The 16,209-nt window shown below is 41.8% G+C and overlaps 1 protein-coding gene across 4 annotated transcripts; it reads right to left on the bottom strand.

The window, feature by feature from the left end:
* Nucleotides 1-964: 964 nt before the first annotated feature.
* LOC146974747 (tubulin-specific chaperone cofactor E-like protein) lies at nucleotides 965-16,197 on the bottom strand. 4 transcript variants are annotated; one of them, XM_085798366.1, is made up of 9 exons: nucleotides 16,106-16,197; nucleotides 14,905-14,966; nucleotides 12,346-12,506; nucleotides 11,971-12,110; nucleotides 9,580-9,761; nucleotides 8,625-8,881; nucleotides 8,412-8,538; nucleotides 8,152-8,268; nucleotides 965-4,014 (listed from the first exon to the last, which is right to left on the bottom strand). In XM_085798366.1, exons 3-9 carry the CDS (start codon nucleotides 12,482-12,484, stop codon nucleotides 3,669-3,671), a joined length of 1,308 nt encoding a protein of 435 aa, XP_085654492.1. In that variant the 5' UTR covers nucleotides 12,485-12,506; nucleotides 14,905-14,966; nucleotides 16,106-16,197; the 3' UTR covers nucleotides 965-3,668. The 4 variants fall into 4 exon arrangements, with proteins under 4 accessions (XP_085654492.1, XP_085654490.1, XP_085654493.1 ...); XM_085798364.1 differs by having other exon boundaries at nucleotides 11,971-12,125; XM_085798367.1 differs by having other exon boundaries at nucleotides 12,346-12,494; nucleotides 16,106-16,171.
* Nucleotides 16,198-16,209: the final 12 nt, after the last annotated feature.

Genomic DNA, 16,209 nt, shown 5'->3' on the forward strand with positions numbered 1-16,209 from the left:
ACGTAGCCTACTATTGCGTCATGCGTATTTAAACGGAAAATGGCGGGCTTTTCACGTGACCAATCAGCTTCGTGGGCAGACATGATTGACGTCGGGTATTTTCGCAGAGAAATGCTTTGTCTGTTGTCCCGTTTCTTACATTATTTCCTTGATGTAGCCTACTATTTATATAGCCTACCTGCCTTTTTGCTCAAGTGTAGTAGCCTATGCATCTTTGAATTTAATTAAAACCTGGTCAGTGGCAAAGGCTTTATTTCATAATGAAACGGCACACTGTTTTCTACAGTGTTACACAAAGAGATAAACGCGGGCTTATGTGAATTTGTGAAGATTACATGTGCTGTCCTCAGCTAAAGCCAGGAAAATAGCACAGAATCCCAGCAATTATGAAAACGCATGGCCTGTTGAACAAGCAATGTTAACGGCTAGCCATGCAAATAAGAGCAAATATGTGATCAAAAAGGGATAAAACTCAGCTAATGGTAATGTAATTACTCATGGCCTAATGTGTGAAAATATTATCACCCCTGCTTAATGTGACAGGTTGGACATAATGGTTAAGGCTGGAAGTATGCTAAACTGATAATACTAGTGGGATAAACTAATTTATGGGTTTAATATTTTTACATTCTTAAACAATGGCTGTAAAGTTATCATCTGTCTCATTCTCCAAATATGCAAATGACCAGACGGATGTCATTACAAAATGAATACATACAAACCAGTGGCTGTGTTCTCCATGGCATCGGGTGAGGGTGCCATGTTCATGATGCATGGTGGTTGGCAGGGGGAGATGGTTACTGTCACAGTATCTTTCAGCATTTCCTTTAGTTTTTATTTGTTTGCATCATTAACTTGAATTCCACATACATCAAATGTGAAATTAATTGCTTCATGTTGAGTGTTGCGGCTTCAACTGCAGACTCAATTTGTGGACCTGAACTATGAAAAACTCACACTGTAATAAAGTGGAATAATTATAATTTATTTCTTTAAGTGAAGTGAAAGCACCATTATATAGTACAGGTGTGGAAATGGCATTAAACTATGATCTTAAGAAAGAAAACAAATGTCAAGATACACACAAGAAACTACAGAGAGCAAATGTGGCATAAATTAAACACCATATCACAAGGTAAACTGCATTACAGATTAGCAACTATCTTATAGTCTTTTTTTAATTATTAATAATCTTTGTATTTGGTTTTACTGAAGGATAAGAGGGTGTGGGTGACGGGAACATTGATATTTTAAAGATGTCAAAATTACAAATGCCCATAAACGCTGATTCCCTGAAATGATAGATCTCACACACATTTTTATACCAAACACATCACAAAATACCAGAACATGCAAACCAACACAGCGATCCAGAAACAAACGCTCATCCCATTACTTCCCAAGTATCCACCAACTCTGTCATAATAATAGTATACTATAAATGAGTCAAGACAGAATAAACAAAAGAGATCTCCAGTCATCTACTACACAAAAGGTCTGTATCAGAGGCGCGATCAGGACAGCACAGCAAGGCTGCCACAGGCTGACGGCACCTCAGCACATTTTCACATGATTTTGTTAACACAAGGCTAAACATCGTTTGCTTCATTTGAAGGTAAAGTTGGTATAAAAGTGTTCAAGATAAACATTTTAAGAACAATAAACCCCTTTTGCATTTTAAGTCCCAAAGACTCTTTTCACAAACAAAAGCAGTTGATGTTGGAGTTGTGATTCTCCTGTGACACCAACAGCTGAAATGTCATTTAGAGCCTCTGTTGAGCCTGAGCTGCACTGAGGCCGAGGCTGTACCACCTTCTTGTAACACCCAGCTCAGGGTTTGTTAATATTGGCAGTATCTTGCCCTGTAGCTTTATACGAGAGGCTACCATAGGCATGTTTCAGCACTGGGCTGGCAGATCATGGCTAGTTCTTGCTAGTAGACTTGCTTGTGAATGGAGTTTGCAAGTTCTCCCTATGTTTGTGCAGGTTCACTAAAATGCAAACGGCACCACTACGCATGCTGCCATGGCCACGAGCTTTAGTTTCCACCATTCTCTGCTTGCTGAGCAGCTACAGCATTTACATTGAACACAACAGCAGTAAGCATCATTTTTTTAATATCATGTATCTACCAGGACGATCAATACTTAAAAAAGAAAAAAAAGAAAGGAGAATGTTTGCTGGCTATTCTCAGAGGGAAATTGTTTTAGCAATTCAAAATGGGAAGGTAATTAGTTTATACAGCATGTGGTGGAAAGAGCAAAGAATATGACAAAGTACCAACAGTGTTGAGAGACAACCTCATCCTCTCTCTGCCGGTATCAAAATCTGAGTCTCATATTTATCTACATCTGAAAGAAGACCAGTACCAATGTTCTGCAGCTTGCACAGGGGTTGCTAAAGAAAACGTTCAGCTCAGCTCCAGGAGTTGTTTTTTTGTACTTTATCTTAGATTGTATTCTTATTGGGGGGCTGATGCCTTTCTGAGAAGAGCATACTACCTTTGGTTAAATACTTTATATTGTATTTTGCCCCGTTTTGAAAATGTAAGGCAATGTTAAAGTTCACAACCTCACATCCTGTGAATGAAAAGACTCCAGAAGTGTCAGGTTTGTGAGACGGATGTAAAGGACAGATTTGAGGTGAGTGGTGGGTGAGGGGCTTGAACCTGTTGGGTGAACCCATTCTAACCAGCAGTGTGCATGACACAGCGACTGGTGTGTGGTTTCCGTACAGACCGGGCCTCAACGTTTCTCAGCTGCTTCTGCAGGGACAGAGAGCTGCTCCATTCATGAACTGGACAGCCAGAAGACTTGCAGTAACTTGAGCATCACCGCTCCTTTCTTTTCTCCGTCCCAGACCCAAGCTCACCTCAGGCTTGTCTCGGGCTTGTCTCGTCTGCCAGGGCGCCATACCCAACGCTCTATGTTATCCCAAACACACTGCATTTGTGCATCAGCTCGGAGGTTATCCCAGGACATTTAACCAGAGTCACATGATGCAGACAGGTCAGGAAGTGAATTGATGATTCTCGTCAATAAACTTATTTTCTTTGAGTAAAGGTTAGAAACTTGGAGTCTCTCATGACCATGATCATAATCATGAGCTGTAGGTTACACAAATTCTTTGTTATACTATTAGTCAATCATTAGTGGATTTAGATTGGCTGCAGTCATTAAGATTCATTGCCTGCCACTGTGTTGCCTTAAAATGAGTAGTTTGGTTTAGAGTGATCCATCCCTCAAAGCCATACAGATTTCCCTTCAATCCAATTCAGATTAACACCAATTATAAAGTGGTTTTAGTTTTAGACAGTAATGTGCAATTTGTGCGTCTAATTCTAACAATGGCAGCTGTTTTTTTCTTTTAGAAAAAATCTGGATTTGCATAACGTTTTTCTTAACTGAGATGTAAATTATTTTCTTAGCTAGAGCCACTTGAAGTGTAGAAATTTGTGACTTGGGCTTAAGTCACAAACTTTCTGGATGTTGGAGTCTGTGCAAATATACTATTGTAGAAATTTGTTCAATACGGTGGACAGCAACTATGTTTACATTCAAGGCTGAAAAATATCACCCTTTTTAATCTTAAAAAAGGCTCAAGTCATTAGTATCCAGTAAGTGTCCATTATCTAAAACTCATTAGGTCCTATTTATTTAAAGCCACACTCATAGATCTGAGGAGCTGCAGCGGCTTTTGACTTTGGGCACTACTAGAATTTCATCCCCATCTCGGATCCTGTAGGAGTGGAGGGCCCGGCAGCCACACTTCAGCTCCTCAGGTCCCAAGACAGAGCACATCTCCCGGTTGATGTAGAAAAGCCTGATCCCGTTGGTGGGCAGCTGGAGCAGAGCTCTCAGCTGTTTCTTCAGGTCACCCACTGTCTGCTCCAGGCGGAGGCTGACTGCCTCCACCCTATCCCCCCAGCGAACATCCACCATGGTGCCGCGTGGGGTCAGATCCACCTCGGCCAGTGGTGCCAGGTGACCATACTTGGAGACGAGGATGTGGTACCTGGGAGAAAGCACAGGTCAGATCACTGAAGGCATTTGCTACTTGTCTTGTTAAAACTAATGGGCTATTAGATGCTGAGAAACTACGAAGATGTAAAACAATTATAAAAAAAAGTTGTAATTATATTTCCACAACAATTTTTCTAAAATTTTGAAGGGACAGTTCAACATTTTAGGAAATACTCTTATTTGCTTTCTTTCCTAAAGTGTAAGGAGAAGACTAATGTCAATCTCTGATAAGGCTGAGAGGCAAATAGCCTCGCTTACAGTAGCATGAAGACAGGAAGAAGATTGGAATCAGATAACTCGGCTCTTTACAAAATGTAATATCTAGAAGCCACCAGGTAACCCACCATGCACATGTTGCACACAACACTTTTGGCCTCGAAGGGAGATTTTGTGGTGGAATTTCTGTGTTTGTGTCAGTGGTAACTAAGTGAAAACAACACAATGGTCTGGTTGAAGTATTTGAGATATGTTTTTAGGATAAACAGGGGAATGAATGCTAACTTAAGGTGGGTGCCAGCCAGGTCAACCTGGCCCTGTGGAGCAACAGAATCATTTTAGAGTTTGGCAAAAACAACTGGAGTCCTTGTAAGACATGTTACAGCTCACAAAAGTGTTACCTATATCTGTATGGGTCAAGATGGACAAATGAATCCAGCCATTGGTTTTTTGGGGGGTTGTGTTCTGATTTCTTTGCCTTTGGTACATTTGGTTGTGCCATTAAATGCATACATCTATAAATCTATACTGTAGCTAGAGACATTGGAGAAATGTCATTAAACAGTATGAGTTATTACGGGTAGTTTTACAGTAGAACTGAAAAAAATTGAATTGTTTTCCAAAATGTTGACCTATTCTTTGAAATTTCAGCCCCAAACATATTTAACTTGAGGCCGTTTCCATTACTTTCCTTCTCTGGATATCTCAAAAAGGACTTGACATGGGGCGGTGCGTGGCGCAGTGGGTAAAGTGGCCGCCCCATGTAGAGGCTACAGTCCTCACCGCAGACGGCCTCTGTTCGAATCCAGCGTCGGGCAGACCTTTCCTGCATGTCATTCCCCCTCTCTGCCTCCCCCTTTCCTGTCTATCTCTACTGTGTGCTATCGAATAAAGGCAAAAAGCCTAAATATATATATATATATATATAAAGAACTTGACATATATTATAGATAGCATCCTCTCTTTTGATCCATGCGACTCAGTTTTTGGCAATAAAGAGGCAACATACAACACAGACCTGTCAAGATTAACCCATGGACGTTGTGGTTATTCACTTATTCTTTCTTATTTCACTCTTTGTGATGGACATGGTGCATTGAACAGTGAAAGGAAGCATGATTTGTTTTACCTACCATAGAAAAGGCACAAACAATGTTGAGGTCTATTTGAAAAATCTGTTTCTATTTGCCTTTGCTGCATATTCCATTTTGGATTTGCCAAATTCAATGAAAACAAAAACATTTTTTGGTGACATTTCAGGTTTTTCTGCAAACGTTTTCTGCAAACTCATTTTTTTTGTGAGTAAATAAAAAATTGGTGCTCAAACAGGTGGATGGAAATGTTCCTTGTGTGTGCTTCAGAGGCAGAGAAACACTGCCTCTGCCTCTGGCTCGCCGTGAGAAAGCTCTCAGCCACCTCAAGGGAATGCGTGTTTGAGATAAGGACCCAGGAACGATTAAATAAAATCCAGGAGAAAAGACCAGCGCTTTCAAAGGTACTGTAACAGCTGGGCCAATCAAAGCAATTTCCCTTCCCTCCCCAAACCTCCTCCACAAAGCCGGTCCCCTGGCCTGGGGTTTCTGGCCAAAACTTGTGGTCCACCCTGGGAATTCTCCTCTAGAGCCACCATGCACAAAGTGCCATTCTAGGAAAAGCCATTTAGCTAAAAGGCTTCATTTAAAAGGTGGTAAGCATGGTATAATGGGGGCAAATAATGCTGCAGGTGATAACAAGCCAGCATTCCAAGTTGTCTTTTCCAGCATTCTTCGATAATGGACAGTAAAGTAGCAGCAAAAACAACATGAATTGGAGCTAAACTCAGAGGCTATCCAGCTCAGATCTTAGCTGACTCAGTCATACTTCCACCTCGTCTCATTTCTCCAGATCTCCAGTTGAAAGACGACCTGATTAAAAAGTTAAAATGCTGATTTCCCCTCTTAATATCCCCAGTTCCAGTTCCTAGTCCCCTTTTCAGTCCCTCTCTACTTAGACCACTGGAAACACGACTCTCAAATTTCTTTTTTCAAACCGGTCCTTCTCTTTCTCCCTTTTCTTGCAACTAATCCTTCCTGTCCAGCAAACACATTTCATTCTTTATGTTTCTGTTTCCTGTTCCCACAACTGCTATCTCCTTTTCCCGGATTCCGTACAGTTGTGTTCATTGTGGTGTATCAGCCTGCCTCAGTCTGATATAGGTTTTATGTTTTGAACTGTTGACTCAGAGCTAGAGTCATATGTGTTCACCTGAGAGGCTGTGACCTACCCCGCAGTGCTCTGATCTCTCAGGCTAGCAGGGCCACAGCCCAATCTGAAGGGAAAGCGGATAGTGGTGTGTTCACTGCTTACCGAGCGTGTCCGACACCCCTCACACATGCACTCATGGCAATCCCCTAACCTTGGACCTACACTGAGAATCTGGCTCTGAACCAAGACAGTGAGCACAGCATTTACCAGCAGGAAGTCTAAATGTGGGGTTGAACGTTCATTTAATATGATGAACATGTCCAAAGGCCTTTGTGTGGATACTCGCAGTGAAGCATGCAAAAGACAACTTTGTCTCCATCATAGTCCCGCTCTATGTTACATCAGACAACAAATCAATCTCTCAGTTTACAATTTTCAGACGGAATATATTTAAAAAAAATAGAAACGAAAAAAATCAACCTGCTCCTTCATGTATCACTTTTCCAATCAGAGAATTCCCGGCACAAAGGACTCATTGAGCACGGAGAGACTGGTGGCATTGTCTCCCAAAGGTTAGTTTCCCCCACTCAGGGACTACACCTTCCTTCACAAATCCCTCCCCAACATTCTGTGCAGGTTAAGTGGAACGCAGTCGCCGAAGAGCGTGGGCAATTTTTTGACCGCTGTCGAGCCCCCAGAGGAGGGCGGCGCTTTCCGAAAATTATATCACGTACTGTCAAGGCGCTGAGGACAAAGTGCTGGTTGTTGCTATTGTTACAACTGCACAGGTGTTCACAGAGACCTGAGCCATTTCAATGTAAGCAAGTGTTAACACTTGGTGGTGTACATTCTTCCCAATTCAGGTTCATGGAGCCTCACAGCAGTATTTATGGGTCTGAGACACTGAAACAATTGTGATACAAGAAATATTGATGAAAAACAGTGAGTTTTAGTGCTATTAGTCCATTAACTGACGTGACAGACAATTAACTGACATCCATCTTGATAGCTGACTCTTTCAACTGTTTGGTCAGGTGAAGATGACAAACATATTCTCTGATGTGATGAGTTTCTGCTTTTCTCGGCTTTTTCTTTTTTTTTGCACTAGACAGGAAAAAAACTAAAAAAAAAAAAGGATTTTAAATTTAAAGATTAAACAATTTTATTAATAAAAATCATCATCAACTCACCAGGCTTTACTTTCAGTGATCAATCAAACCCCAGTTCCTACAAATCTGACAACTGTCCCAGTTGAGAAGTACTGTTAGATTCCAAATCCACGGTGACATCAGACAGCTTACCTATTCCCTTATTCTCTTATCAGGTTCCCTTTTGGCTTTGGGTTTAAATCCAAAATATTGCCAAAAAGGTGCTTTTGATTTTTGCTCCACCACTGTCTTGTCAACCAGCTCTTTTGTCATGTGTCGAGACTCCACTGTCCTGTGATGTAGTTCTGCTCTGCTACATGGAGGAGACACTTTCTATTTATGGTTAAGTATCACTTACTGTACTAGTGTCAAAAAAAAATGTAAGGATGTAAGGCCTTAACACACGAAATGAAACAAATAGATATGAAATCAATATTAGTACGTATGAGCACAGATTGCGTAGCTTAGACTGTAAATAAGTACCCTCTGAGCATTTATAATGAATTAAAAGCTTATGATCCATCACTGAACACACCCTCCTTTAAAATTAGGTGTAAAGTGAGAAATGTTTGTGTGAGTACCTCTCAGGAGGCTCCTGTTCTGGGCGGTCCTGGTAGTACCTAATGAAGAACCTCTCAGCATCCTCTCTCTCTCCATCTGACACTGCGCCTCCATTCAGCACCACCACAGATGGCAGCCTGCAGGCAGGAGCAGCGGCCCAAACATTATGCATATTTATATCTGAGAGTGATGATGATTAGACACTAAATAGGGTAGCAAACTTTCTCATGTGTATATGGCAATGGGGAATTGATGTTCATGTGTTAAGGTTCAGACTCACTGTGCTAGAAGGAGGCTACGTCTCTCATGTGTGGTGTAAGGCTGCAGTAAAGGTATCCCCATCGCTTTGACTTCCTCCAGCTTGGGGAAGAAATTCAGCCGTTGAATGTCCTCCCATTTACTAAGCCCTGAATGACAAAACATCACACAGTGAATATTTGTTTTCACCATGCACTTAACATGTGAACTGAGCACTTCAGTATCTCTCTCTGACCTGAGTTGTTGAGATTGATGCTGCGCAGGTTGGGGAAGAGGCGCGGCAGCGTTTCCTGAGTGTCCCCCACCGAGTCCACGCTGTTATTTGCCAGCACGAGGGTGCTCAGACACGGGTACATCTCACCAAACTTCCTCACCTCTGTCCACTGCTGCAGCTGGTTGTCTGTGATCTGCAGCAGGCGTAGCGACGGACAGGGCGCCTTGGACTCGGACACAGTCTTGTAGCCGTTCAGGCACAGGAAGAGCTCCTCCAGCCTGGATTGTGAGGTACAGTGAATTGTTCAAGTTTGAGAAATGTTCAGTAGGTACAACAAAACCTATGGGACCATCTATGGGACCAAATCTGCATTTTCAGTTTACATTTTTTTCCCCTGGCTCTATACATTAAGCCCTCTGTATTTATGGTTGATGAAGGTCATACTATTAACGGGAAACAAATCCAATAAAAACATCAAAACAAACAGGGTGCAAGTTCATTTCTTGATATCCTCTGATGATCCCACCTCATCTCTGAGATCATTTGCCTTGACTATGAAATGTTAATCTCTAACACATCCTGCAAATTTATAGTGTTTATTCTGTTTTTATGAAAAATGTTTGAATAATCTCCTAAATCAACTGGAAACTGTGGTGTCTAGTAAATGTATCCAGCTACACTGTGCATTTGCTTGAAACTATTTTCAGCTGTGGATTGACACATAGTCTTCATTCTTTTTAAGACACATAACCTAACTGAGGCTAATCTGCTCCTAGCATCAAAACATATTTTGCAGATTGCTGTTGACAGTGTCCTACTTTTTCCGTTGCCTCCAGGCAGTGTATATATTATCATCTTTGGCATGGTCACAGTGGTAAAAAAAAAAGAAAAAAAGGCACAGAACATACAAACACATTTGCACCGTATGGTGGCCTTTCCATGCTTACAGTGAACTAGACCACGTTTCGTCACTTACTCCGGTGTATGCTGTGTGAGCGTGTGCACGGTGTCCCAGCTGACGTGTGTGTTAATCAGGACGAGTCGTCGGACCCTGGAGAAAATGTCAGCCATGCTGGGCTCCAGCTCCACGCCGTTCAAAGGGTTCATGCTCAGGTTGAGGAAGTCCAGGTGGGGGATATTGGACACAATTGTGCAGATCTGGCAACCCATGTTAATAGAAAATACAGAACACAAAAGAAACATCTGTAAAAACATGAAGTGTATGAACTGCATCCTAGCACAGTTGTACTGTAGTGAAATCACAAGAGTAAAGGATGAAGTAGATAATGCAATAATGATAATTCAGTGTCAAACTCCTGGTATTACGCATGCTGTCTCACTGTCACACCGTCACCTGGGCTTTCCAAATTACATTATTATTAACACCTGTTCAGCATCATTCATTATCCAAGCCTTTTTCACTGCAGACTGCACATTTAGGCATGTCAAATGTGAAATTAATAACATTATTACTGGCTCTGATCCATTTCCCAGGCACTGATACTGTGCATGCTGATTCACAGGCATTAGTTACTCAGGCACTTCAATGGATCAGAGCGCCATTAGTCAATTTTCTTTGAAGCACAATACCAGCCTCAGCGACAGTCCCATTATGAGCCTGGGCGATATGTGAGACTGCTGTTTCTTGACTTCTCCAGTGCCTTCAACACAATGTAACCCAGAATTCTGAGAGGCAAGCTGGAGAAGATGGGTGTAGATCCATCCAACCATCATCTTGTGGGCCTATAACTATTTTACAGAGCGGCCACAGTATGTGAGGCTGGGGAACTTCAAATCAGACACAGTGGTGAGCAGCGTGGGAGTACCACAGGGTACTGTGTGCTTTCACCTTACCTCTTCACACTGTTCACTGCGGATTTTACATCTAAATCTGAATCTTGCCATGTTCAGAAGTACTCTGACGTTACGGCCATCGTGGCATGTGTGAAGAAGGGACAGGAAGATGAATACAGGGACCTGGTGGGGGTGTTCACGGACCGGTGCAACAACAACTTGTTGCTTATTAATACTTCAAAGACCAAAGAAATGATTATTGACTTTGGCAGGTCCAAGAGATCCTTACGGCCTGTGACTGTGGATGGGGTGGACATGGAGTGGGTTCAGTCATAAAACTACCTTGTACAAAAAGACACAAAGCAGGCTCTTCTTTTTGAGAAGACTCAGGTCCTTTGACATCTGTAATGTAATGCTGCGTATGTTTTATCAGTCCATCATTGCAAGTGTTACATTCTTTGCTATTGTCTGCTGGGGTAACAACATCAGGGTAAGGGACAGGAACAGACTAGACAAGCTCATCAAGAAATGTAGCTCTGTGATGGGGGAGGGAGCGGAGCTGGTGGAGGCTGTGGTTAAGTGGAGGATGGGGTGTAAGCTGAAGGCCACCCTGGGTGACCCCCAACACCCTCTAGTCTACACAAGACTCTGACCTTTTCCACCTGGCGTATCATTCAGCCTGATTTTATGTTTACCCCGTGGGTTTTTCTCTCCCTTTTATCTTTTTATCTGCCTCATGATTACCTGCACTGTTTACTTTGTCGTACTTTGTTTTACATCTATTGTATTAGCTGCTACTGATGTTACTAACTTATTATTGTTGCTGCTGCACTAACTTATTATTGTTGTTTTATCTAACTGTCTACCCTCCTATGTGCAGCACTTTGGTCGACTGCTGTCGTTTTAAACGTGCTATACAAATAAATGCTGACTTGACTTGACTTGACTTGACAGGTCAGAGGAGCAGCCACAGGAACAGGCTCATCTCCCTGACCTGCAGAACAGAAAGATTCAGGAAATCATTCATTCCTGCTGCCATCAAAATGCATAATGCCATTTGTTAGGCTATACACATTTATCATATCATTTTAGGTTATGTAAGCTGCTGGACAATTTGAATTTCCCTCCAGGGGATGAATTAAGTATTTTTCTTCTTCTTCTTCATTACTGAAATCTAGCCGCAGCAGCTAAAGATACCACACACTTAACTAGTCAGCATCCCTCATAGTACAACTAACACGCCTCCTTGCACAGATTTATTACTGCCCTACTTTTTTGGCAGTTACACATCACATGGGCTTATTTGTCTCTCCCATTAACAAAAGAGAGTCACAAGACACAGTGCATCTGATATCAACTGATAATGAAATACTACTGAGTATTGAATTATGTTATTAGAAACTTACAGTAACCACTCAAATAAAAGTTGGAGTTAAGAGCCAGGACAGGACAGGCCAGGGCAGACAAATGAAAAAGATAATTTCTGTCTAAAGCCTACCTCTGCTTTTAAGAAGCATTATACACAAGTCAAACTCCAATCTTCTTGATTTCCATATCTATGAAGGATACCCACCTCTCCCCAGTCATTAAGCTGATTGTAAGACAGGTCCAACTCCACCACATGGGCGCAGAAAGTTGCGATGTCGGACTTGTCACCAGCTTTACTGATTCCACAGTAATTCAGAACCAACACACTAGGCAGAAACAGGCGATCTGCAAACAGGGGAACTGATGTCAGATCAGATTGTAAAACATTCAGGAGATCTAATGTTCTGATTTATTCAAAGACATAATAATATGATGATGTATGATGATAATAACAATACATTACTGTAGATTTGTATTTGTATTTGTATATTTGCTTTTCTAAGGCACTCAAAGAGGCTTCACATTAAGTGTTATTGAAGGCTACTTCTTCTACTTCTACTTCTTCTGCATCATCTCTCACCCTTCACAGGGGATCCCGGAGGGCTGGGCAGGATCACTATTCCCACACCTTGGCCATAGGGGAAATTCTCGGGGTTGTACTTCTCACTGATGACCTGGACGAAGGTGCGCACCTCCTCTTCATCAGAAGAAGACTCCATGGTTCCAACCCTGAGCAGGTTTCTGAGAATGGAAAGGGCACAGTCACCCAGTACAGTCACTATCACAGTTACACCAGGCCCAGGCCTTGGTCTGGATCAGTTATGCGTTGCTCAGTTTAACATTTTGTCTGTGAATTTATCCCTCAAAGCATATTTGTAAATGTATACATATGAAACAGTGTGACACTGTAGTTTCTAGTACACATACCTCTAGCAGGAAGTAATGTACTTCTAGAGGACTATTTTTAGCGGTGGCCATGTTACTCCAGTGAGTATTTATAGTGACACGTGAGATCAAGTCCAAAATAAACTACAGTTGATGTGCTCATGGAGTTGAAGAGACATGCTATCTAATACAGTGCCGCAGCTCAATATCAAATAACATTACAGGTTATTTAAACAACATCAAGATAAAGGTGTTTTGTGACAGTAAGGTGAGAGGATGTACTGATCAAAACAACATGACAGAATGTATTTGTCTTAGGCTTCTGTCAATGAACCATTAAATCATAGTCTTTTCGAGGTATTTTGTGACAAATAAATAAAACCGAATACAGCTGAATCTTATCTGTTACTTCTACCCTCCATGGCACTTCCCATATAGCTACAAATATTTCTTCATTCAAAGCTAATTAATTAGACAGCTCTACATACATTTTCTAAAGTGCCTAGGTTGTCTGTTCAAAAACATTCCCTGATAAAGAATAAAGTCAACCCAGATAAGGAATATAAACCCTGTATTCCCAGTAGAGATTGATTGGTAATACCACTGAAAGTGATTACATTAGCAATAGCATGCCCCAATAATATAACAGTAGGAGTAATAGCAGTGGTGTTTGTTTAACACCTGAGGTAAAATTAGCCTGTTCACAGCTGTTCACAGATATAGGGATGCAGATTGTGTTTAAGTGGGGGTTTGTCTGTACACGCTTGCCCCCTGTCAATCAGCTACAATCATCCACTTCAAACCATTTCACTGGGCCCTGTAAGTTTTCTTCTGTATTTGGTTCTTTTCTCTCCATGTGTTGGATAAAAGCATCTAAAAATACCCCATCATCATCATCATCATCATCATCACCACAGTGTAACCAGTCACAGCAGCAGAAACGTGAGAGGCAAAGCAGCATTGACAAGAGCAGGTGCACAGCTGACACTAATAATGCACTTCCTGGTGAAGCTAAGCCACCTGTTCCTACTGAAAGTCATTTTCTCAAGAGCTGAAACAATTACTCGACAAAGTGACTGCAAAATGAATCAGGAGCAATTTCACTAATCAATCAATCTCATGGGAAAACATAGCAAAAATTAACTTTTCCTAGTTCTTGATAAGCTGGTCTTCTATATCCTATCTATTCTACCATTGTAAGATGATTTGGACACTGGGAAGCTGTAATGTGCATTTTTCTGTGTTTTCATATTTAACAGTTAAAGCAGAAGTAAGCGATCCGGTCGTTTTGGGTAATGCTGCGTTCGAGGCAGGCTTTTGGAACCGTAAATTACAGCTTCAAGTCACAACGACTTTGTAGCGTTTCAGGCAACCCACTCGTGTTTTTCCGACCTGTTTTACCTGTGAAAGTCACTATAGCGGCCACTCGTAACTTCCGACCCGTGAACTCGTACCAGATCGAATTGGGACGACTTCACAGGTCGGAAAAACACGAGTTACGAGTTGCCTTGAACGCACCATAACAGTCCTCGTCCCTACGTCACCACATTCACGGCGTGCCTTGGCTGCACACACAGCCCTGCATGCCGTTCTCTCTCCTCATTGGATAAAAACTGTAGGATACGAGAAATGTTTTCTCCTCGGCTCAGAGCAGAGTGACTGACAGACCCGTGTTTCGGTCCAAACACTCTATGTAAGTGATTGCTGTCGGAAGATATAACTATTTAAAACTTATATTAACACAAATATATCACTTACTTCTGCTTTAAGCAAATTATTATTGATTGGTAAATATCAAATTCTGCAGGAACATACCCAAACAGAGAAAATCTGACTATAATTTTGATAGAATTTAACTTTAACTACTTTTGGTGTGCACACTGACTTTTTATGGCCCATAAAAGCCCCAGACTACAGTTTACTCATTCTAACTGTAAGTAAACCTTTCTGTCACTCATTTTCCTGCTTTAATACACTAATGTGACAACATTAGTGTATTAATAATGCACAATAAAATTGAGATTTTGGGATTACCTCAGAACATACTGTTCACACACACAGACACACACTAACCGTGCCCTGGACTCACAACTCCGATCAGTCCTATCAGTTTCAGACAACTGGGTCTGATCATCTTAAAATCAGCCCACCTGAGGTTGTGTGTTTGCCAAGAGACTGAGCGTTATGTCCGGACTCTGCCTGATGTTTCTGTCATAGATAGTTTCTCATTACACAGATCACGGCTGTTTCTTACCTCTGATGTAGCAGAGACCAAAGGATGTTTTCAGCAACACATCACATCACATGCCTCCTCCCCTGGTGAGAGAAAATGTTGATGAGAACTTTGATGATGAAGCAGAAGAGCACAAAAACAAGATAAACTGAATTTGAGAGCCAGTGAAATATTCATGTACATGCAGGATGTAAATGTGAAACGTCTTTGACACCGCTGTGAATATGAATTGTGGAAAAACTGCACAGGAAGACAGCCTCGACCCCACATCAAAGGTACAGAAACGTGTGGCTGACAAAGCAAAGGTACAGTGACAGCTGGGGTCCTGATAAAGCAGAGTAAACAACTCACGATATGGTAGGTGGGGTTCAGTCCAGCCCAACTTTCAGAGAAGCCTGATAAACACATGTCAGTCCATTTAAAAACCTGCCCATATTGCATTACCTTTGTTACCACTGACAGTCATTTGGCTACATCATCAGTGATCAGCCTCGGTTTCTAAGTGATGTAGCTACATTTTCATGGGAAATGTTTGAACCTTTATTCAATTTGTGACAAATAATTTTATAAATACTGTAGGCTAAGTTTTTGTGTTTACAACTGCTCTCTACTGCCCCCCTCGGTCGCCTTCCACCACATGACAAATTGGTTTAAAGAGTTACACTTTTTCCACAAAATAACGACTAGCAATAGTAATTAGTAATGCCGTATTCAAGCTTCGCCTTAATTGATTCAGAAAAGCTCAAAAGTTCTCACTATATCTGTTGTAAACATTTGGTAACGAGCAAAACCGTTTTAAACAAACCGGTTTTTCAACGGGGCTCGGCCACACATTCTTTCACCGACCGAGCACGGCACGTTTGAGGGGCTGTTCAAGACCGAGGCCTGGACCGAGGCACTGTCTCCGTGCAGGAGACAGTGTAGAAAAACAACAAGCTGGGCCTCGACATAGTGACAGCAGCAGAGAGAGAAAATTATTCATATCACAGCCACAGGCAGAAAAGCAGGCGACGGTCCGTTAACCTCGACGGGTGCAACGTACAGAAAAGGCAGGTTGTGCAGCGGTGTTGCTAACTTTACCTTCACACAGAGGTAATGGTAATAACACTTGGTGGCTGCTGAAGCCGAGTCATCGTCGTGACCTCCCTTTACCACCACATTCATCTGTTATTGGTGTTTTTTTTGTGACTGATAGTGTATATTTTGAAACAGTTGCACTCACCATTCCCCGGAACCCCCGTTGGTGCTGTGTTTGTTTTTGTTGTTCTTGGGTTAGTTGACAGTTTAAGACACGCCTACTCGACCGGAACTGACGTAATTTAAATG

The sequence above is a fragment of the Trachurus japonicus genome, chromosome 14, assembly GCF_045865225.1.
Source record: "Trachurus japonicus isolate A0001 chromosome 14, Traja_1.0".
NCBI lineage: Eukaryota > Metazoa > Chordata > Actinopteri > Carangiformes > Carangidae > Trachurus > Trachurus japonicus.

Coding starts and splice junctions, on each gene's coding strand:
- LOC146974747 (XM_085798364.1), bottom strand. CDS start 12,484: ATGGAGTCTTCTTCTGATGAAGAGGAGGTGCGCACCTTCGTCCAGGTC. Junction 9,762..11,970: donor AGCTTAATGACTGGGGAGAG/GTGGGTATCCTT, acceptor ATGGGTTGCCAG/ATCTGCACAATTGTGTCCAA. Junction 8,882..9,579: donor CTCACACAGCATACACCGGA/GTAAGTGACGAA, acceptor CTCACAATCCAG/GCTGGAGGAGCTCTTCCTGT.